Source organism: Augochlora pura, chromosome 8, assembly GCF_028453695.1.
Source record: "Augochlora pura isolate Apur16 chromosome 8, APUR_v2.2.1, whole genome shotgun sequence".
NCBI lineage: Eukaryota > Metazoa > Arthropoda > Insecta > Hymenoptera > Halictidae > Augochlora > Augochlora pura.
Window position 1 is genome coordinate 8,237,867 of NC_135779.1, and position 23,291 is coordinate 8,261,157.

Genomic DNA, 23,291 nt, shown 5'->3' on the forward strand with positions numbered 1-23,291 from the left:
GACATTCTAGGCTACAATGCCACGGTGCGACCTTCTCGTGGTCATCCTCGCGGTGCTCGTATTCGCGGGGACGTCGACGTCCCAGACACGGGGTGAGAAATCCTATTTGTCAAACAGTGCAACGAATGTTTTCGTTTCCTCCGTTATTTTAAGAATTTTTAATGGAAAATTTAGCTTTCGACCGAACGTATTAGAAGTTCTCAAAAATCGACGAGTGCTAATTCGAACTTTGTTAATAGCAATTTTGAAAATTGTAAAATAAACGTCTATTTCTACTGAGATCCTGTACTGCTTTAATTAATTAGTTAGCGCGGGATCGTGGCAAAAATTTAAAAGATATTGCGCTTTCGAGAACGCGTTTGCAAACGGTAGATGTTTTGCATTTTCGTGAAAGTTGAGTTTTTTATCGCTCATGAAAATCGGGAGAATCAGAGCGCGATGAAATTTCTGTTTTGTGCAATCCGGTTTCGCGCGATTGAGATCGCTATAGAATACGATTTTTGTAATTGTTTTCTGTAAAAAAAATATATTAGATGACGATCATCACGAGTGCCTGCGTCCATGTGCCAACGAGGCATCATCGAAGAAGCTCTGCCGTTACGAGTTCTTCGTCAGCGAATTGCCAGCCGTTACGAGGTGAGACCGGAACCGCAAAAAAAAGTAACACACACTGCAAGGTGAACGATTTTAAATCAGTCGAGTGAAAAACGTGGTTCCGCGCACGGCCGTCTAATAAAAGTAAAAAAGCAATAATGTCGACGGCCGATGTAGAATTTCTATTTCGCAAGCGGCGATACGATCGACGAAATTCAAGCGGACTTTAAGCCGTGCAGTTTTTCACCGGTAACGAACCTGTTTCGATCTCGGTCAATCTCTTCGGCAAGACGAATATATAATCTATGTGAGATCTTAGCAAACTAACGGTTGACACAGTTGGCTACGGAGTGCATCTCGGATTTTTATGATACCTAACAGGTTTTGATACCACCACTCGCGGCCGCGTGCACGTGCAACCGTGCTGGGACCAGTAAAGCGAGATAATAGCATCGTACACAGCGAATCCTGTAGCGCGAGAGTAACTATCATAGCCGTTTCCTTCGTGGCCAAGTTCGAAGCGTGTTTACTTAACGTTCGGATCATTATAATCGCGTTTAGAAGCACATACTCCCTGACATCCGAATGTGATTAGGCACCTACTTTTACGATTTCTCTGCGACCGTGATTGATGGGATCGCGTTTCCTCACTAATCTACCTGGAAAGCGGCCATTTGCTTCATTGGAAGTGTCTAACGATCGCAGAGATTATATATTATCGACAATGATTATGTTTGTTTATCGAACACCTGTAATTGTTACAATGATCGCTAATTCATTTTACTTCAGTTCCGCGGGTATCGCGAAATTTGAATATGTCCTTCTGCGAAGGAAAAATATGTTGTCAATATTTGCAGTAATCGCAACCGATCCAAGCTCGGAAGCGAATCGGTGGTCTCGGAGAACAGCTTTTTGCAAATCAATGGGAAGAGTCCAGGTCCTCGGATAGAGGTAATTAGGAGCTTTCGAAATTCTTCAACGCGTTAAACAATGATTAATGTATGAAATTTCTCAAACGTATCGATGATTGATATTCGCAGGTCTGTGCTGGCGATACGATCGAGGTACTAGTGTACAATCGATTGGGATCACAGGAGTTGTCTTTTCATTGGCACGGACTAAGACAAAAGGGTTCGTGTCACATGGACGGTGTCTCGATGGTTACGCAATGCTCGATATTGCCGTTCGGTGGTTTTCGGTACAAATTGAAGACGGAAAGTGCTGGCTCATTTCTTTACTACGCGCATCTAGGTGAGCGAATATCATCGGTATACTACTGTGAACAAAAAGTAAGGTGAATTTGTTTATAAAATGTAAATTCTTTATTTATTCTTACAAATCAATTTCACCCCCTTCAAAGTAATTCCCGTCCGATAAAACGCACTTTTGCCAACGCTTTTTCCAATCCTGGAAACAGTCGGAATAGTCTTTTTCCGGTATAACCTTCAAGACCTTCTTCGATTCGGTTTTTATCTCCTCAATCGTGTGAAAACGGCGTCCCCACATTGGCCTTTTGAGTTTGCTAAATAACCAGAAGTCGCACGGAGTCAAATCAGCCGAATACGGTGGTTTCGAAACGATATGAGTCGAGTTTTTGGCAAAAAAGTCGCGAAGAACCAATGCAGTATGACATGGTGCATTATTGTGATGACTTTCGGTTGTTTACAAAAACACGTGTAACTCGGAGATAATTAAACCTTTTGGCAAACAGACGTTTGGCAAATGTTATAGACAGTCCTACCAACCTAGGGAAAAGAAAATAAAAAAAGAATAAATAAAGAATTTACATTTTATAAACAAATTCACCTTACTTTTTGTTCACAGTGTTAGATTAAGCTCAGCAATATTGACCGTCGACATCAGCGATTTCCGTTTATAATAATTCATTTACAATTCTTAATCGTTTTCGAGTTATTTCTGTCTACCTATTCGAATTAACCGCGCGAGTTTCCCGCGCTGTAGAACGGCTTCTACTTCCGGCAGGAGAAACAAAATCAAAGTAGATCAATAATGTTGGAACCGAGTAGAAGGTAGGTTATACGGTTACTCCCTTTTGCAGTTGGTGCAAGGTGGGCAGAGTTGCGATACGTAACCAGCTCCAGGAACCAAGTGCATTTTAAATATCCCTCGCTTAATTGTTAGTCTTTACACCATCAAGTGTGCTTTTCTTGTTCATAAACAGTTGCGATAAAGGTAGAGTGATTGATAACGAGGAAGTGTCCACGGGCGTGCAGGTATTACGAAACATATTTTCCTAAATGCATGGATTTATGAAAAAGAAACAACCGTAACGGCATCTTGACTTTCCCTCGCGTTTTGTCGAAAATCTCTATCTCATTAGAACACAGATCAACATTTATTCTAAAATTGTAAAATCTATTTCTCCAGCTTCCGTTCTCCACGATCGATTAATCTCTCGGCTCCTGGCAGTAGTTTGTACTTCCTTTTGTTACACAAAAGTATATTTTTTATTTCGAAGGTTATGTTATTGTCCTTCTTCTTTTAAATCAACGATTTCATATTAAATTCTTTTAGTGTTTAAAAGCTGCAGCATTAAAGTCAGAAAATATGTTGCATAATCAAAAAATCCTTTCTGTTAAAAGTTCTATTTATATAATTACTGAGTCATGTTTAAATAATATTACTTCATCTTGAAAGCTAGATAAAATTTTGATTAAACGCTTCTTTGAAACGAAAATTCGAAAAAGATACTCTCTTTTTAACGGTAGGTTTACCTGTCAAGATGGCGGCTGCAGAATTTTGTAATTTTCGATTCTTCAGATCGTGAAGACATTTCTTTGAGTAATTTATTCAATAAATCTTGTTAGTACAATAAGAAGCGTTAAAAGTCGTAAGAAATATATTATTATTTTTACAACCTTTTATTATGCGTTAATCTAGTCTTAAAGAAGTTCAGCGAGGACGGCGTAGATCGAGGTGGGGGGTTACATGCGTTCGATCTTCCAATCGTATCGCTTTGAATCCCGAAACGGGATTTATGGGAGAACATGGGCGAACCGTAAAAATTTCGAGAAGCGTAATGGGATTGGTTTATTAGTTTCGCAGCAGGGCGACGGCGTGTACGGGTCGTTGACAGTTCGAGGACCACAGGATGACCCCAGCTTGGAAAGGATACTTCTGCTGTCATCAAGGCCACCAACTCCGCTGTCGCGGTATTTGCACCTACACCCGCCCACGCCCAGCGAGCTGCTCTTGAACGGCCAGGTACTGACTTATCTAATTAGTTGATAATGGTGGGGCGGGAGGGGCCACGGTACGTCGTTAAACGCGATAGACAGATTTATGGGCGTCGCGAATGAAACATGATGGCCATTACAATAATCTTCGTCCCGAGCGTCTTAGGGCTTGATGATTAAACTCTCCGTGTGTCGCGCAGCTCGCGATCGTGTTTAACACCCGTGGAAAGATCCTCGGATCTTTCGTTCGAGTGAAAATTATCTGGCGTCGACATTTCGGAGGGAAACTGTGCGCGATATTTTCAGAATATTCGATCGAAACTAAAGGGAATAAAATTACCATGGAGAAATTGAATTCCTCTCGATTCTTCGATTTGATTTTACAAATTTGGATTAAAAATAATGGATCTATGGAATTAATTGAACTTGGATTGCGAATGAACATAAAATAGTTGCTAATTCAAATTTTAACGCTCCCCTTTTACATATGCAATTTTAGAAATTAGAATTGTAAACGACATGTAGATATCATAAATTTTGTATGCTATTTATTATAACATCTGCTAAGGAAATCGGTGAACGAAGCAGTCTTTAAGTAGATACAGTTTGCAACGCACAGACACAATTGCTCCACTGTAAGTATAAGCGGTCGCCAGTGGACAATGGCGTCTCTTGGCAGTGGAAGTATCCAGCAGAGGATAGACGCGTTCGTATCAATCATTCGCCAAGATAATATCCATTCAACCGAAATTGTTAATGAAATTTTCTTGAAAAGCAGGGAGGGGAGACTGAAAACATTTTACACTTTGGATGTTTCAATTTGTTTATAAATTACGAATCGCTTTTATAATCTTTATCAACGAATCTACAATTATTCAATGGGATAAATTATTTCCGTTGTAGCAGGTCTAACAGCTCAGCATAACTGAACTAATGGAAACGAATTAAGTGTATTAATGTCGATACTATTATAACGGGCACGAGAGTTCGGTAACGTTTCCGCTGATTTATTGCTGTTTAAGCGAGAGTTAGGTTTCATAGTAATTGGACACGATTGAACAATTTTAATCGACAGGTCGTTTTAACTATCCGAAACTCGATGTATTTCGAACTCGCATACCTGTTTATCATGTTGTTTGGTCGAATTTAATTTCTGACTAGAATGTTGCAAAAATATCTTGTTCCCTTATTACTCCTACGTAATGGTGGGGGATCGTGTGTCACGATTTTCAACTTTTACTTGGCGCACCGGAAAGTATTTTCATTTCTTTTTCGTTAATTCGTTGGCAATTTGCATGCAAAAATTGATCTTTGGTTTCCTGTTGCGTAAGCCTTTTAATACTCGTATAAATTTTCACTGTAAAAGATTTTATGTTGGAAAACAGAAGAAATGATTTAACCATTACTATGGTTAATCGCGAATCAATTAATCATAGGTTGTTTCGGTGAAATAGAGACGCTTGTGCAAGCAAACAAGGCCTAGAAAACAAGGTTGAAATGGCGGGAAGCTGTTGCGTTTTTCTCCATTTCCGACGTGGCTAGGAAAGGTCGGACGTTGGGTTTCTCGACAAATTGCTACTAATGAATTTCCTAATGACGCGTTTATTAAATATAATTCGCCGCGAAAGTTATGTTGAGAATGTTAACTGCGGTTTCTACCTTCGTTATGATGTTGTATAACGCGAAATTACGCGAGCCCTGGATAACGCTGCCCAACGATACGATCCACGGAAGTAATCATTGCTCCTCATTACTCTCCGGATGGTTTACATAAATCAAATCTCTTCTGAAAATTCCTTCGATCGAATATTCAATTTTTTTAAATATAATTTTAGCACTTTATTGCATTTATCGCAAAACAGTTATAAATAAAGAATCCTACGATAATAATTCTTCCTCAGAATTAAAGTATCTCTAATTCATTGCGCTGTAATTACACAGTCTACGATTTTACCGATTTGCAATCCATAATTCATCGCTTTAATGATTATTTATGTGGAAATTTGTATTGATTTATTGTATAACAATTTTCTAAAAATTAGCTCCCTGTTACAGCTACTCGCCAAAAGTCCGGATCGATAAATTTATTTTCATCATGCTGATAATAATCTCGTGGTAATCCCTACGTTCGAGATAAATCATAATTTTCGCTGATATAATGATTTACGGTCGATTTTACAGAATTTTCAGTGGCATTAATTCAGCTTTTTCTTTCAGAGCAACGGGGTCGTTATAAATGTTGATCATGGTGGACGATACTTATTACGGGTCATCAACGCCAATGCGTACAATTGTCCGGTTCGGTTATCCATTTCCGGACATAATTTCCGAGTGGTGGCGGCTGATGGCAACAGGGTCCAACCGGTGACAGGAAAACGCATGGTTCTCTTTCCGGGTATGCCGACTTTTCATTATTTCCTTATGTGCTGAAAATGATTGAAACTGTTACCAAAGAATTTTAATCTACCATTCTCGACACATTTAACCGTGTTCCGAGGTTTTACCATTTCTTGCTCAACAATTTTAACGAAATCGAATTTCCGTTACTTGGAAACAATAACTTAGGGATTTAATGATAATTATTCTCAAAGAGAAATAATTAGTTAGGAACAAAACAAAATAAAAAAAAATAAATTCTTTTTCGCTTTTATTTTTTGATTAAATTCTTCATCATTAGATTAATACTTCAATATTGGATTATTAATGGATCGTGTGAAATTCCGTTTCGAATTAGAATTGTTTAATTACACTGTTGGTGTATTATTTTTCATATGTAAGTGATTTTCGCGCATTAAAGAATAGCGTTGGTACAGAACGAAGTAGAAACGGAGTGGTATGATCAGACACAGTTTTCTCTTAGAATCGGACACACCGCGGGAAAACTGTTCGCAACGTCACGATCCTGGCAAATTCTCTACAGTTACGTTAACCAAACGGAATCGGCGATATTGCGAAGAAATCTCGGCATTTGGTGCACGTAAGATTCATCGATTGCACGTGCAAGTCGGATCCGAGATTTCATACACTCGTTTCGCCACGTCCCGGTATAATGCGCGCAATCGCGCGCTCCGACAATGCAGGTTTGGTGAAAGCTGGCCCAATGGCCGAAGATACATTGCCATCGAATGAGATTGATCGTGCTGTAGCGAAATTAGATCGATCCGACGCGTCGCGTAGAATATATTGGCCACGCGGCAGAAATACTACTGTGAACAAGAAGTAAGGTGAATTTGTTTTCAGGAAAAGAAAGAGAAAGAGAAAGAAAATTCACCTTACTTTTTGTTGACAGTGTTATGCTGCAAGCCTTTTCTAAGCTCGTTTGCAAAGGTCTGCAATGTTTCACTTTCGAGCGGAAACGGAACAATAATTCAATTGTTGCGCTTCGCCTCTTTGACAAAACATTTTCATGAGATTGTGAAAGCGCCTTTTATTTACAGAAATACACGCACGGTGATCCAAGAAGGGCGAAATGCGCTCGTTGCATCTCGACTTAATTTTGTCCGAATCCGTGTACGTTGTTCGTGTACAGGATTACGTGATTTTGTTTAAGCGATTGAAGAGAAAAAACTAGTGGTACATCGTGATTGAAATAGATTGGAACATTATTCCCTTTAATAATCGGCAAACTAAATTACTCCTGTGAAAAAAGGTGTATGTGAGTGTGTAAAAAGTGAGAAAGAGAAGATTACGCTTGAAAAGTTAATCCTCTGGAAAATCGTAACGATTTACAAAAAACGGCACAATGAAAACGGAAATGAAGTTCGAAAAGAGAGTCAGCTGTTAATTCTATCGGTATCTACAGTTTTACATGAAAAATCCACCTCGTTAATACGGCCAATTTTTAATCCGACGCGAGGAGGAAGAAAAATGGTTTCGCCGAGCTGTAAAATTAATCTTCCTGTTTCCCGCGTCGATGCTGGAAAACTGCTGGGAAATTTTAATTCATCGAACTTCAGTGAGCTGGGACGCGAGAAGATTAAACCCCGGCGATTGCAAATATGAAAATTTCCAGAAAATATGCAGAATGCATGAAAAAGTCTGCGACTGTAAAAGTCTGCATCATGCGTTGAATCGATCCGAATAAAAAACTAATTAACAGTTTGTCGATCTCCGGACATCAATAGTCCGCAGATCTCGGTGCACTTGCAGCAAAAATGCAGGTGACGCGGAACAAAGAGCGATCAGCATCGCGGCCTTTCAACAATACAACCATCTTACAAAACAGAAGCGCATATAAGTCGAACCGCATAAAGATTGCCTCGGCCCAATTAAAATCTCGATGAACCACGCGAGCGTGGTGGCATCTTCTGCTCGCCCGCGGGTCTCCTCCGTGGAGGAGCCTCGCCCAGCGTGCAGGCAAAAAGTAAACGACGCGGTTTCGATTCTCCGCAGATCCTTGACCGGGGTCGCGATAAACGTCTCCCACGCTCGGAATTATCAACGAAGCCGCACCACGGCGACAATGCGAAATCTCGGCGAACGCGGCGGACATCGGGCTTTTCTTCTGCGGCGTGGTCCGCGCTGGTGCTGCACGAAAAACGAAGAAATCGGGTAGGAAAAAGAGAACCTTTCGGTGGAAAGGATCCCGCCGATAAAGGAGAACCGCGATGGAACGACGGAACGAGTCGCAAGGTCGTTCGGCGAACAAAGAGAGCAAGGGAATGCAAAGAAGGTACCGGGCAGTCGGCGCTCTGGGTAGCAAAAGAAATGCGAAACGTGGAGGCTGCTGGAGAGGGGAACAAAGGCGACGAGGAAAGACAGAGGGAGACGGAGATTGAAAGAGGGGGGGAAAGGGTGGGAAAAGCGACGGCGAACAGGATCGGCGCGTGAAAAACAGAGATGGAACCAGCTTCGGATCGACGAGGGGTGCGAGGAGCCGTGAGCGGCGAGAGGAGCGGTGCGGTGGGAGGAGAGGAGAGGAGGACGAGTGGAGAGAGGAGGACGAGGCGGAGGCGGCGGAGGCGGAGGAGAGCAGAGAGACGAAAGGATGAAACTGCTTGGCGCTCATACGTTTAGCGATGCGGCGTGCAACGGTGGTCAGGCTCGTTCGCGCAGACTCGGCCGTCTTCGTGTTCTCGCCGGGTTTCCGCCAAGGGAAATAAAGAAAGGAAGGCGACCAAGCGCGCGCGGGTCTCGCGCAAAAATCATTAAAACGCGTGCTCGATTCGCGGCTGCGGCGTCGTTGTCGGCTGCTAGTCGCCAGCCGATTTATTAGCGGGTACACGGGACCGCGGCTCTGTCCTCCCACAAGACCTGTCCGCCGAATCGAAAGCCGGCCCGAGCTCCACGTTTTTCGACTCGGCGTCCGTCCGCGCGACTCCGCGTACCATAATCGGACTGGTCACTGGGAGGAGGACACGTGGAAAGCCTGTGAAAACCCGTGAAAAGCCGCGAAGACCCGTGGTGAAGCGGCCCCGAGGTGCACGCGGCCCGTCACCGGCCGCAGCCGCCGCCTCTCTGCCCGCTCCGGCCCGCTTCGGACCGCTTCAGCCCGCTCCGGCCCGCTTCTTTCCGCTCGCCTCGACTCGCCTCGCCACGCCGCTCTTTCCATGTGCAGCCACGACGCCTGGAACGAGCCAGAGATGAACGACACCCGCCTCGCCATGGAATGGACCCGCGACAAGACCCTCGAGCTGCTGCGGGAGTACCAGCAACGGCGTGTACTATGGGACTGGAACGCCCGCGGGTACCGGGACCGGGCGAAACGCAAGCACGCCATACAGGAGCTCGCCGAGATCCTCTGCTGCAACACCCTCGAGATCGAGAAGAAGATCACGAACCTGAAGTGCCAGTACTCGAGGGAGGTGCACAAGATTCAGAACAGCCGGGAAGCCGCCGCCGGGCCCGACGATGTTTACGTGTCCAAGTGGTTCGCCTTTAAGGCGATGCAGTTCCTGCAATTCGGCACACGCAGATACAGCAAACGGAAGAAGGTATGTACGGGTGCCGACGATGCGTGCACGGGTGTCGGTGAGCATGTCGGTGCTGTGTGCGGCTGCATATGTGGCCGCGCGATGCGTGCGTGCGTACGGGCGTGCTCGCGTGCGGACGCTGCGCGCGGCGAGCACGCGTGCTGCACGACGGGCAAGGACCGACTTCGATTTTGCTAACGCGATTTGTCTGGATTTAATTACGCTCGGTTCGTTTCGATGCTCGTGGTCTAACGCGGTCGGTGCTGCTTCGGCGTCGCGAGATATTATGCCTTTTTGCAATGCCAATGCAAAGATCGCTTCCATTCGACAACCATCGTTTTTACTGTTCTAACCAGCCACGGGCGTGAATGGCTATCTTTCAGCGGCATCGACGCGGCAAATAAGTGCTTTGTTGCTACGATGCAATGGTCCTTTCTCCTCGCCGAGCTTCTTCTTCGGAGCACCGGCTGTCTTTCATTTTTATGGGTTCCGCGGCGCGAGGAAAGTTGCATCTCAGCCCGGAGTCGCGCGAGCGTCGAAAAAACGGACGTTGATCGTCTTTCCCTGTTTCTCTAGTTAACCAACAAGGACAGATTTTTTTTTCCTTGGTCTTTCTAGCTGAAAACAAGGACAAACTCTCCTTGTTTTCCGATGGGTGAAAGAAAGAGGGACGAAGGACGTTCGTCGATTTGACGCTCGCCCGAGTCCGGCCTTAGTTGTCCACTTTTACGCAGGTTGGATCGTCTGTTAACACCGTCTTCGATCGTTCTGCATCTGTCGAGCAATCGAACAGTTGCGCGTTGTTTCGCTTTGCCATAGCAATTCCATAGAATCGTTCTATTCGGAGTCAATTGCTCGCACAGAAATTATCGGACATCTATAAAAATTACACGTTCACCCTTTTGTTTGTACACGTCAATTTTCCTCGATTCTAGACGATCCAATTAATCGTCGCTATCTTTTAAACTAACTTAATTGTCGAGTTGCCTCGCCACGCCGAACAACCTCCGCAACTCCCGCTGGGATATTCGATTGTTCATAATCATCGAGCATCTGTAAAACTTGTACATTCGCTCCTTTCTCACAAATTTCCTCGTTTCTAGTCGATTTGGTGAATCGCCGATTCTCGGATGGCGGCCGCCGGGTTTATTTAGATCTGGAGTTGCATTCCATTTAAATTTCAATTTTGTGACAGTCGCATGTAATTACTATTAATGTGGAAGCTAACTATTAATGTTGAACCTCATTATTAATGTTGAACCTAACTATTCATATTAACACTGATAGAAGGATTAACTTTGGTCCGAGCAAAGAGGTATTAATAACTTACGAAAGAAAATTGAAGATTTGAACGGATCTAGCCGCGGCTGTCATTATGCTAAAAAATGTCCGCCTTCCAAAGGTTAATATCATCGAGTGGTCTCGCCTAGTTAGAACCTCCGTCATTTCTACTCGAATATTGAATGACCCGATTGAAACTTGCCGAGCACTTGTACGCAACGTTTTACACGCATTATCGAGAAGATTTGGTCGCAGAAAAAAACAACGTTTGGTCGGTGAATCTCTGTGGGTGTATCTAAAGTAGCCGGAAACAGAATGATCCCTCGAACAACAACCGGAGCAATAGAAGCGAAATTGAATTTGACAAATTGTTTTCAGTCGCTGGAAACTGCGGGCAGTGCACAGGTTAGCGTTCTGCGAAGTTTCTGCATCGCAATTTCGAGTTGTTGAAAGAAATTCACAGAAATTGACTAAATAGGTGAACAAGATCTTTGAGAATGAAGCGTTAAGATAGCTTAGGGTTCCTGTAGAAGTGATTATGTATTGCTTCACAGGTATTTGTTTAAACCATTAATTGTCGATGTTAGCTACAAGATTGATTGACAATCTTAGAGTGCACAAACAACGCTTGAAAGCATCATAAACTTTTAGGTGCCAAAGAAAATTGCAAAACTAGATTCGAAGCATAAGGCGCAATAAAACACAATCACCATAAAACACAATTATAGTAAAGCATAATTATCGTAAAACACAATTTCCATAAAGCACAATCATCGTAACTAGACCACAGTATTTATGTATTTATGGCAAAAATGAGTAGCTGCGTTATAAGACTGCAAAAACATTATAAAAAGAATTGAATAATGTCGTTATACTATTTTCAACTTATCCAAAATTATTCAAAGGAACATTTACTTTTATTTCATTTCTATTTCTTGCAATCATCTTGACAAGTTTGTATTTTGCATAAAAATTCGCACTCTAATTATACCACGTAACCATAATACAGCACAATTAAGAATATTCTTGTTACCCCAGTAACAACAAATTAACAACAGATTCTCAAAATTCTAGCATTACACGTTTCCAATAAATTATGTCTGCGCGCAGACATCTCTTACGACCGCACCCCGTTTACCAGAAGGATGTCCTGACGTCGCACTATCGTCCACGTGTCTCTTCGCTCCTAGAAAATATCAATGACCCGGCCCGATCGATCGGTTCCGATCGGTCCCGATCGTCCCTTCGAACGTTCGCGGAATTCCAGTCCGGGTCCCGGTTCCAGGAACTTGTTTGTACACGTTTGAAGCAGGGAGAGAGAAAGAGAGAGAGAGTGAGCGCAAAGCGTTCCTTTCTCCAATCGGCAGAACGAACCGGCCGGTTTACGCCATCGCGTAATTGGCCTGCCGATTTCGGGGAAGGAGCATTGTCTCCCGATCCGTTTCGCAGAAACCGGGCGCGAACCGCGCGTCGCGACGCACGTTCCAGTTGACCCGAGCAAAGACTCGTTCGGCTGCGGATGTTTATGCTATTATAGCAACCCCTATAAAAAACTCGGCGAGATCGATAACACCAACCCTGGCGGAAAATAACCGATCGAAATCGTGAAGGATTATCCGAGTCGTGGCTCCCGAGAACGACGATCTCTGGATTTTTAGAAATCTTTAGAATTTCTAAAACTTATCTCGTTTTTTAATAATTTCCGTCTCAAGATAACGTCTCAGAAGTGTCGTAAAATTCAAGTATTTAACAATTTAAAATTAAAGAATAAGGTTAGGAAAATATATTAAACAAATATAATAGTATTGGGAAAATATGATAGATTGCTTTGAGGATTATTTTTCATATCTGATTTTTTAAATTCCATCTCCCACTGATAGGTGAAATGGCAATCAAAATTCTTATTATCTAAATTCTTTTAATCTTTCTACCATTTTAAATCTGCAACTACTCAATTTTTCCACAAATGCATAAAGATTCGCAGCAATTAATTAACCCTCAATTGTAGCACTGAATCAAAAACTCCGTCCTTTCTTTTCGTAATAGTGATACTGAGAAGAACGATATTAACAATTAATTTAACACACCTCTAAGAGTGATATCGAGTTCTAATAAACGAAACGTTGTTCTAATATATTCAAACTATATTCTCAAATTCTTTTAACAATAAAAATTTCACATAAAAAGCGTGACAATGTAGTTAAGTGGAAGCTTAGTTGGCAATATAAAAATTCTACGAAATAATATTGTAGTATAGTTTCGATTGGTGTTTAAAAGTAGCCGTTCAAGCGAAAAGAATTCATCAATGGTAACCTAAGACTTAGCATAGATAATCCGCAATTTCGTGAAAGGATTCTGAATAAACGATCTCTTCTTAGCGTTTACGAATCCTTTTCGACGGTGAACAGGATTTCGTGCAGAAAATCCGCGATTTCGAGTAAAGCGATCGCGCAATGAGGATTCCGGACGAGAAACCCGTGATCTCGCATAAGCGTTCGCAGTTTAATCGGCGTTAATCGCAGGGACACGACCGTCGCCGTGTGCAATTTCAGCTTGATTGCTTTACGTGATTATTTCACCGGGTTTCGAATCGATCTCGAACCACGCTGCTGCATCCTGACTCTGATGGCGCTCCCCTGTCTCTGTCCGTGTCGCGGCCACAGATCTCTCTCTCTCTCTCTCTCTCTCTCTTTCTCTCGTCGCTTTTTCTCTGATCCTCTCTCTCGTCCTCTGTCTCTCCATCTCTTTCTTTCTCCCCTCGCCCTCTCTCTATGTCTCTCTCTATTTATCTCCGCCCCTCTCTGTCTCTCTCTATCTCTCTCTGTCCTTCTCTGTCTCTCTCTGTCCCACTCTGTCTCTCTCCCCCCGCTTTCCGACCGCCTTCTTTGTCCGCTGGACGCAAGCTGGATCGCCTTTGTCCACCGCGTCGTCGCCTCGCCTCTCGTTCGCGCCTTGTTTCCTCTCGCCGCGTCTTTTTAAGCTGATTGATCGATCGAATTATTGCGGAGCGTTATACCGGCGACGCTACGCGCGGCCGTGGCAACGCTCCATTGTCGAGGATTTCTAACGCGCACCAGGAAAATGGAGGCGTGCGAACACACGAACGCGGGCCGACGCGCGCGGATTAGCGTATCGCCGCTTAATGGGAACATCTTCGAGTCCGCTTTCCCTTCTCCTATCGCGTCTTGGGATTTCCTGGGCACCTACGCGGGCCACGAGAACGACGCGATCCGAGAGATTAACGAGGACCGACGCGGATTATGCAGAAATCATCCCCCCAGACGATCGACGTTCTTTCGGACCGCTCGCGCTTCGTTCGATTGTACGCGTGTCATGTATGCTGGCTTCGCGTGCTCGGAAAATCATGCGAAAAATCAATTGGATGCTTTGGAGCACGTAGTTTGAGGCTGTAACAATGGAACGGTCGAAAGGAATTAGAATGGCTTCTGTTTTGCAATTCTTTCGCGATGCGATAGCAAGAGCCAGATTTAGATCGACGATAATTTGTAGCTTAACTGGGAACGAATATTACAAATAGTTGTCTGGATTTGGGAATCCATTATGGACGAAGAATATTTTTATTTTGCATAAGAGTCGACCGTCTAATAATGATCGATAAGCATCGCATAAATGGGATTGGAGAAGGTCCTCGTTCGTTTTCTCCGCAGTGAAATGTCGGAGCATTTTATACCGCGCGTAGATTGTGCACAACGGAACCCGATACGCGAGTCTTTCCTTAATTAACTATGGCAAGACGAGCATACTCGGGGGCATTGTTATTTGGGGGAAAACGTGTACCCGTGAAAGTTCTAACACCGGGTTTCCCCGTAGATCGAAATGCGCGATTAATCCCTGGGCCGTGCGAACCTGTGCGCAGCAGATTGAATCGCGATTCGATTCGATTGTGCTCGTATAACCCTCCGCCGAGTAATTATAATTATCAGGAGCGCGAAGTTTTCTCTGGGCTGCCGCGTCGGCGTTCTATGTATAGGCAAATTAAAGTTGCGGACAGAGCGCCGGGGAAATTGTGTACGGAGTCATGTTCGCGGAACTAAGTTGAATGCTTTCGGACGTCACTCTGTTCCAAGTGAAACGGAACAATTCGATATGACAGTGGATACACGTTCTCATTATCTTTTTTTATCAAATAGGAAAGTAAAGAGATTGTCGGTAAAGTACAACAATGTTACGATTTCACGAAGATACGATACGTTATAGTTGAAAAAATAATAGGAAACGATGGTGGGTGATGTTGTTCGAGTGATCATGAGTTGTCCCAGACTTCATGATTCCCAAAAACTCTAATGATGCTAATGGTACCAAAGACCCCAAAACTCCTACAGAAAAGTTCTAAAGACGCTAAATCTCCTTTTCCTCCCGCAGAAGGTGGAGGAGGACTCGTCGAAGTTGCAGGAGGAGTACATCGTGAGCGACATCGACCCCGAGAGCATAACGTTCGTGGACTGCAACGAGGAGACGAACGGTTCCGGGACCGGGTCGTTCAACGCGTCGTTGAGCGAGGACGCGGAGGAATGGTCCTCGTCGAGCCTGAAGGCGATGAAGCTGTACAACGGCTCGCTGCCCGACCAGAGCAGCCCGATCGGCGACGGCGACGGTGACGGCGACCTGGAGGAATCCGGCCAGACGAATCTCGGGACCGAGCCGGCGACGGAACGGAAGCGGACGAAAGAGGACTTCGCGAAGTTCGCCGAGAGCATCGCCGTGCAGCTCGCCGAGATCCCGGACTCGTACTCGAGGTCCGTCGCGAAGCTCAGGATCAATCAAATCCTCTTCGAGGCGGAGATTGGCGTCTACGCGCAAACGCATCGCTAACAAGCGCGATCCACGAGCGCGGATACGAGTTAGATCAAAATCGGACCGCTGGTGGAAGCTATTCGATCTCGTTGCCTGGTTGCCTGTCAGCAAAGTTATGCGTGTTTTTCTTGTTGAGAGGAGTTGGAAAATCGCTCGGGCTGCGACAGGCTTGGGAGAGTTTAATTCGAAGCAGGAATTTACGAGTGCATCTTTTGGGCGAAATGGAATTTTTCTGCGTCGGTTGCACAAGATGAACTGTTCTGTCTTTTATTAATTGTTTTGGTATATTGAAAAATGTGACATTCTTGCATTCTTTTCGTCTCCTTTAACGCTGAACCTACCATGCCGGTGGAAGTGACCCGTTTCGCACTTTCTATTTTACGATAATCAAAACTACGGAGGCTCATTGGAAACGGTTGAATAAACTTTTCCATTCGAGTACGAACTATAATAAGAATGGCAAAAGATCTCAATAAATCCAGTCTTGTCATTCTTATCGAGCAAGACACGTCACTTTTCGAGCTCGGTAGGTTTAGTATTAAGCAAGTTGTCTGCAATTCCGGATAATGTTTCTTGACTACTTCGTGAATTGTTTGTGAAAACATTTGTTCAAATACATAGTTCTAGATGAGATAATGAATGATTTTTATCGTTTTAAGATGATCGAAGTCGCATCGAATTGTACCCACGCCTGTCACGTCGCTTGCGTTCGATTTGTTACGGGGATATTGATATTTGTTAAGCGAAAAATGTAGAAGAAATGTTCTGACAATCAGACGTTCGTGAGAACTCGTTACCCAATTCACCCAATTCAGTATTCTCGTTTTGAGATTAATTCAGTACATTATTTGAAATCGAAGAGGATGGTTTCTTTAAACTCAGCGTCAATGATTTTCGAACGGAGCCAATCGTGCTATTGCAGAAATCGATTGGAATAGCGACAGCAATTATAGTCCGATTGAAACATAATATTCTGTGTTCGTTTCGCACAAACACATCTTCGATTATCAAATGTCAGTGGGATTATGCTACATTTTGTGCGGGCCGTGGTAATTACTTTGACCGCAGTCTCGATAACTCTTGGCAATCGAATACTTTCCATCGGAGGTAGTAATATACACACACACAAGCACACGCACACCCACAAACACACAGAAAGAGACAGACACACGTCCACGTCCGTAGAGCGACGATAACCGACGTCGGAGATCAAATTAATAACGAAATAGTTTGCGAAACGGAGGAGCCGGTCCGTTTCGACCAGCTCGAATAAAAGTAATATTATTAGCGGCGCCAACAGTTGGCGAAAGTACGTGTTGTAACATTACGATAAAGCAGAAGTAAACTCTGTAATAGTGTTGGTTGCGCCATAAAGCACGGCCGTTTTAACAGCACTTCCGATTTTACTATAGAACTGTAGTCGAGTTCTCGTTTGCGAGGTTCGTCGAGAAGCGACAGCACGATTTGTTTTCCCCTTGATGCTCACTAGTTGTTATTGAAAACTGAGGCTGGAGGAGGACGAACAGGCAGGCCGATGATCATGGGAGAGCATGATCCGCGGCTCGATCACAAAGTACAATTACTTTCCATTTCTCTGCTCCGAATTTCCGAGGAACAATGTTCTCCGCGACGTTAACCCGTCGACCGTCGACGTTTGCAGCCTTGATATAATAGTGCGTAACATTAACGCCGGAACTAACAAGCTCTTAACGAGACTAATAACCATTACAGCAAGATTAAGTTTACGTAAAAATTTATCTCAAAAACATTTTTAAAATATCAGAAATAGTAAAAAAAAAATCGGGAACCGGTCATTTAGACTGGTTTGATAGTTCTAGCGTTAAACAATCGAACTTTCATTGGCAAAAGCACGCTATAAAGTTCATCGAAGTCGAAAACAATATGTCTCACCTGTTTATCATATACCATTTTTAGCGCAACTGTGTTTCATCCGTAGTTGAACTTAAGATAAATATGATAACAATTAGAATGAAATTGAAATTTAAAGTAGAAGTTTCTGATTAAAATTCACCAGTCGACGTGTTAACGAATCGCCGCTATATAGTCGTGAACGACCGTTAAAGATTTGAGAGATTTTAGGGGAGGAGCGGAAAACATTTATCGGGACTCGTACTTTCTCGAGGGGCGTGACTTCAATAGCAACATTGTGCGACGATTAACGGGCATGTAACAGTGTAGTGTGTCCACCGTGTGTACCGCTCATTACGGGATAAGAGAACTGTTTATATGATATAGTTAATAGTTATATTTTTTTGATAATTGTACACGATTAGATCCAACTTCCTGGGAGAGAGTCGTTCAAGGCCCCGGGGAAGCAAAATTCTGTAATTCCGTAAAACGAACGAGCGTGCTCTACCTTTAAGGTCGCTCTTGTATGGAATCAAAACGATAACGGAGGACGTAAAAGCGAGAGGTCATTCTCGTAAAATGGCATTAGCTCGTTATGTGCATGTTCCGTGAAAGTGTACGGGCCCTTCGACCATAAGGAAACATTGCAGCATCGTTGATTTAACACTTTCGAAACGCGGTGAAATTTTTCCTTGATTCGTTGAAGAAGTGGCCAGGCCACACGTTTCATGAGATTCGACGCGACTCTTTGCTACGATATGCGCACAAATCGATTAATTTATAGCCCCGGTTCTGCTCGAGCGTTCTAGGAACGTCGAGAGAAGAAAATGGCGGGCGATCTCGCGGGCTCCCTCGAATTTCGGCGGGCGAGAGCCGAGCGTGTGTTTCAGTTATGGTTGAATTCACGAATGCCTTCTAAGTATCGGAGGAAGCACGTAACGGTTCTAAGCTTCGATTCACGCGAAAATACCGTATTGAAAATGCTGTTTTCCGTGGTCTTACTTGTCCCGCCATGACGACGCCGATATCGAATATTTTTTAAGCGATTTGTTGTCGGTCCTTCTGTACAATCGTTGAACGAAGTGTTACTCATATTCGACGAAAGCGTAGACGGATATGTGATTTTAAATGTAAAATACGTGGTGTGCCGCACGAGTCACGATGCAGTGGTGAAAACAGGTCTCGAAGCTATTGTTTTGACAGAACACAGATGAAAGTCCAGTGCTTCGCCCGTGAGTTCTGCTTAAACTGCGGATCCGAGAACGAGAAGCTGTCCGAGACTTCTCGTTTCGTCGGCGAAACTGATCCATTGAAGACGAGAACTCGCATAAACGTCCGCAGTTTAGTCACGATGTCACGGTCCCAGAAAGTATCGCGCGTTTCCAAACAGATATTCGGTCGGTTTCTGCGATCGGCAAGACGATTCCGATGTCTCTCTGTAACGGTGCACGTGTGTACTTTATCGCGGATTTTATCGCGAAGGAAACGACGTATAAATCCTCGTTGTTTCGCGTGCACGAATATCGCCGGTGTAATTACAACTCAGAATTTACGGTTTATGGAAATTTAACACCTTGGCCAACAGCGAAGTCTCGCGCAGCTCTCAAAAATAATAGGCTGAGTCATAAATCACTTTCGTGACTTTATCAGACCTTCATTTCGTTTCTCTTTCTTTATTTATCTCATTTGTAAAAACTCATTTCATCCCGGTGATTCACTTTAGACTGACGCTTCGATTATTTCGTTCCATGCTTTGAATCGACAAATCGTTTCATTTATTACGTCACAATTTTAAGAAGCACTCAGTGATCTCTGAAATGAAAGTAATTATTCAGTTCATTGCCCGTGGTAATTTGTTAGTTTACGATTGAAATGAACCTGGTACTCGAACCGTTGTACCGCGCGATACTCTCTGCGACACCGAATAGTCGATAAGTATTGTTCATTGGTATTGTTTCAGGGCTTTAAATAGTAAGCGTAGCGAGCTGTATAAATAGCGAACTATTTTTTATCGGGAGAAGAAGAAAAACAAAAAATGAATTCCCTCCGTAAAAGACGAAGAGAAAAGTCTTGGTCAAGATATCCGTTGTCTGTTTCGGTTCGATGAAAGACTGTGGTCGTGGTTTCACGTCGCGAGCGTATCTAGGGTCTTCCCTTTTCGAATAGTTATGTAGCGCATGATTTAACAATCTCCGGTGCATGTCTTTATGATGTTATTCATCGTTGTTCCTGATTCTGCGATAGTTTTATATTTTTGTATTAACGGCGATCCGTTTCGAAGGTTCTCGCTTGCAGTTATTAATCGACCGCGGACGATCGCGCGAATTCGCGATCCGATTCAACCGAAAGAAAAAGAATGGAAATCATTCGCGGACCGGTCGATCGTAATTCTCTAACGGTATTCCGAGATTACAGTCCGTTCAAGAATTTTCTCTGTGACGCCAGAGGTCGAAGAACAATAGGAATTTCGGAACTTCGCAGGTCTCATATTCGCACGAACGTCCGCCGTCCAATTATCGATCGTAAGATGTATACTTTAACCATTATTTTCCACTTAAAATACTCAACCCCCCCTAAGTTTACTTTCATTTTCCATTAAAGTTGAAATTGGTCCGTAGACCGGCATTACAGGTGTATCATTTTCTCACCCGATTTTCTTTCGAATCCTCGCAACTGTTAGGCGCGCTGCCCGGCAGAAGTTAAGAAACAAAGCCGAGAGATATTTTTCTTCGTTGTCTGCACGTGGTCGAGAACGCAAGAGCTACGTTTCACGCACGAGCGAGAACGCATGCGACGATGACGTACGCTGTTCGAACACGGAACGCGACGATGTCCGCGGGGGTTACTTTGTTTCGTAACTTTTGTCGGCAGACGACGAGTTTATTTGAGCGTTGCAAACAAGAAAAAAATCAAAAATATATCGTACGCGTGCCACTCGATCGAACGACGAACTTTTTGTACGAACCATAACGATTTCGTTCGGAGCACCTCCGGAAACGAAATCTCGAGTCGAGTTTGAGGATCGAGGTTGACAAAATTACGGTGTAACTGTTGTAAACGTTGACAATTAAGAAATACGATGAAACCAAAAATAAAATTAATGGAAGAAAATGGAGCTATGTTATAATAAAGTCGTAAATAACTTCTTCCAATCTAATTCTTTCCCATTTCGTTGATAATATGTAAATTGCGTATGGCCACAACGTTGTTATTACCCAATAATTAGCTGGTAACTAACGAGCTTTGAAACCTGCGGAACCGTTGGAAAACGAATAATTACAGTAATTATAAAAGATAACCTTAATTACAATTCTTAACAGGTTACTATCAGCTGGGTGTAAAGTTAATGACCAAATTTTCCCTTTCTGTTCTATAAATTAGTTTTAATTATTGTCTCGTTTATTTCGAGCTTACGCGAGCCAATATATTTAATATAATTACAATTATTTTAAAAAGAGAAATGAAATCATGATAATCCATAGTTCCCAATAATATTTATCCCAACACAATAAAATCGCAGAAACACTCTCCGTTGTACGATCTGTTTTATTGTTCGATTGAATTCAATTTCAGGCGAGCGATTTGACGCACTCATCGCGGCGGATCAATCACCTGGAAAGTACCTCGTCGACATGAAGGGTCTTCAGGACTGTCAGAACCTTCGACAGGAGGCTTATGTTCTTTATAATAACGCGAGTCCGGATCCCGTGTCAACGAGCGACCAAGAACTATCCGAAATCGATGACGATGACGCGACAGAAAATGGCTACAATTGTGCCGGAGATGAAAAAACCATATGCGCGTTGGACTTGAAGGGACCAACGAGGATGCTGACTGACAACGAGGTTTACCAGGTCGTTTACATTCCCTTCGACGTCAATAGCTACCCCTCGATCACGGATGAGATGACCGACAACAGATACAACGTTTACGGGTGCCCGTACTACCCCACTTACTTGAGTAAGGCTGCAAATAATTCTTCAAATTCAAAATTAATTCACCAAAATCCGTCCGTGAAATTCATTAGTTAACATTAAACTTATCCTGCCAGTCGAAGTAACTAAAAAAACCAGTTGGACTCACATTTTTCATGTGAAATTTGTTGATACTATAAAGAGCCTTTCATGGGAAATTATTAAATATACTTTGTCTATTAGTACATTATTATTATTTTTTTTTTATTGCTATATTATTATCATTAATATTATTTTTTTATTACTATATTATTACCAATATTATTTTGTTTATAATTATTATTACATTTGCGTTACCATTTTTAAAAATTAACACATCTAAATAAATTCGTGCTGGATAGGTTTAGTGCTCAAAGAGATTCGAATGTATATTAATAAATTGTTAATTGCAGGTACGAAACAAGATGGAGCGAAGATCGCCCAGATCAATGACATGACATTCAAGTATCCGACGTCTCCACTGTTATCCCAGCCGGAGAACACGCCAGAAGATGCAATTTGTACCGTCGAAACACGCTCCAAACAATGCACAATCGATACACCGTTGTTCTGCGAGTGTGTTCAGATAATCGAGATTGCTCCCAAGAAAACTATCGAAATTATATTGATAGATCAAGGTGAATCCTCGAAAAATTATTCTGTCATTGTAGACATTTTATAACGCTTCTTAAAGAACGTACAGCTCATATTACGTTCTAAAACAATACGTTATATTGTACACAATTCTTATGTTATGAACAGTATGCAGTATTGTACATAATTCTTATGTGATGAACAGTATGCAGTTTTGTACATAATTCTTATGTATTGCACAATACGTTATGAAAACAAAAATTGTTAACACGATGATTCTTTTTCAGGTTTCGGCGGAAACACGTCCCACACGTTCCACGTGCACGGTTATCGCGCAAGTATTGTAGGACGGGCCAATTTCAAAGAGCCGGTTACCAAAGATGAGATTATGCGTTTAGATTACGAGGGAAAGATTGAACGTAATTTAATGGATCCACCAAAAAAAGACACTTTCGTTGTGCCTAACAAGGGTTTCGCTATACTTCGCTTTTTTAGCGATAATTTAGGTAACGATCCATTCGAATCATAAATTAAATTTCCTGCGACTGTAATTGATGCAGATGATTTTTATGTTGCACAACAATCCGCGGACTTGTTAAACCTATTGCGTGTCAACGAGATTGCGAATATTTAATGTTAATCGTTTACAGGGTACTGGTTGGTCCAAGCACGGAGTACAGCGATCTCCCCTGGAACATTCGGACCTGGTATGCAATTTTTATTGAAAGTGGGAAATTCCGAGAGTTTCTTACCCGTTCCTCTAGACTTCCCTACCTGCGGGAACAACAAGCAACCAGACATGGTGTTCGAAAATAACTGAACCACAAGTTGTTACATAGTAATAGAACCTCGTACAGTCGTAAGTTATTTATAACACAAATATCCAATATTTTTATACCTACCATTTCAAACTTTGCCCGTAGCATTGTTTAATAAGAACTGCCTAAATTAATAAACGATCATTTTTTACTTAATCGGCCCACTTTGTAACAATACTTGATCACTTTTTAAACAAATCACCTCGTTGTTTCTTTTTACAAAGGCTCCAAATTTGTAAAATTTAACAACTGCTTCGA

General features: G+C 42.8%; 2 protein-coding genes across 2 annotated transcripts; both read left to right on the plus strand.

Annotated features, from left to right (window-relative positions):
* Positions 1-13: 13 nt before the first annotated feature.
* LOC144473990 (uncharacterized) lies at positions 14-23,168 on the plus strand. Its single transcript, XM_078188377.1, has 10 exons — positions 14-92; positions 534-636; positions 1,452-1,545; positions 1,635-1,845; positions 3,653-3,819; positions 6,009-6,186; positions 21,242-21,628; positions 22,035-22,259; positions 22,503-22,721; positions 22,866-23,168. The coding sequence occupies exons 1-10, from the start codon at positions 17-19 to the stop codon at positions 23,033-23,035; spliced, it is 1,830 nt and encodes a 609-aa protein (XP_078044503.1). The 5' UTR covers positions 14-16; the 3' UTR covers positions 23,036-23,168.
* Positions 9,341-16,303, plus strand: LOC144473989 (uncharacterized). Its single transcript, XM_078188376.1, has 2 exons — positions 9,341-9,724; positions 15,368-16,303. The coding sequence occupies exons 1-2, from the start codon at positions 9,341-9,343 to the stop codon at positions 15,815-15,817; spliced, it is 834 nt and encodes a 277-aa protein (XP_078044502.1). The 3' UTR covers positions 15,818-16,303.
* Positions 23,169-23,291: the final 123 nt, after the last annotated feature.

What these genes read in the sequence shown, in the direction of transcription:
- LOC144473990 (XM_078188377.1), top strand. Translation starts at nt 17, where the DNA reads ATGCCACGGTGCGACCTTCTCGTGGTCATCCTCGCGGTGCTCGTATTC. An exon ending in GTCCAGGTCCTCGGATAGAG is followed by an intron (nt 1,546 to 1,634) that starts GTAATTAGGAGC and finishes TGATATTCGCAG; the next exon opens with GTCTGTGCTGGCGATACGAT. An exon ending in TCTTTACTACGCGCATCTAG is followed by an intron (nt 1,846 to 3,652) that starts GTGAGCGAATAT and finishes TTGGTTTATTAG; the next exon opens with TTTCGCAGCAGGGCGACGGC.
- LOC144473989 (XM_078188376.1), top strand. Translation starts at nt 9,341, where the DNA reads ATGTGCAGCCACGACGCCTGGAACGAGCCAGAGATGAACGACACCCGC. An exon ending in GATACAGCAAACGGAAGAAG is followed by an intron (nt 9,725 to 15,367) that starts GTATGTACGGGT and finishes TTCCTCCCGCAG; the next exon opens with AAGGTGGAGGAGGACTCGTC.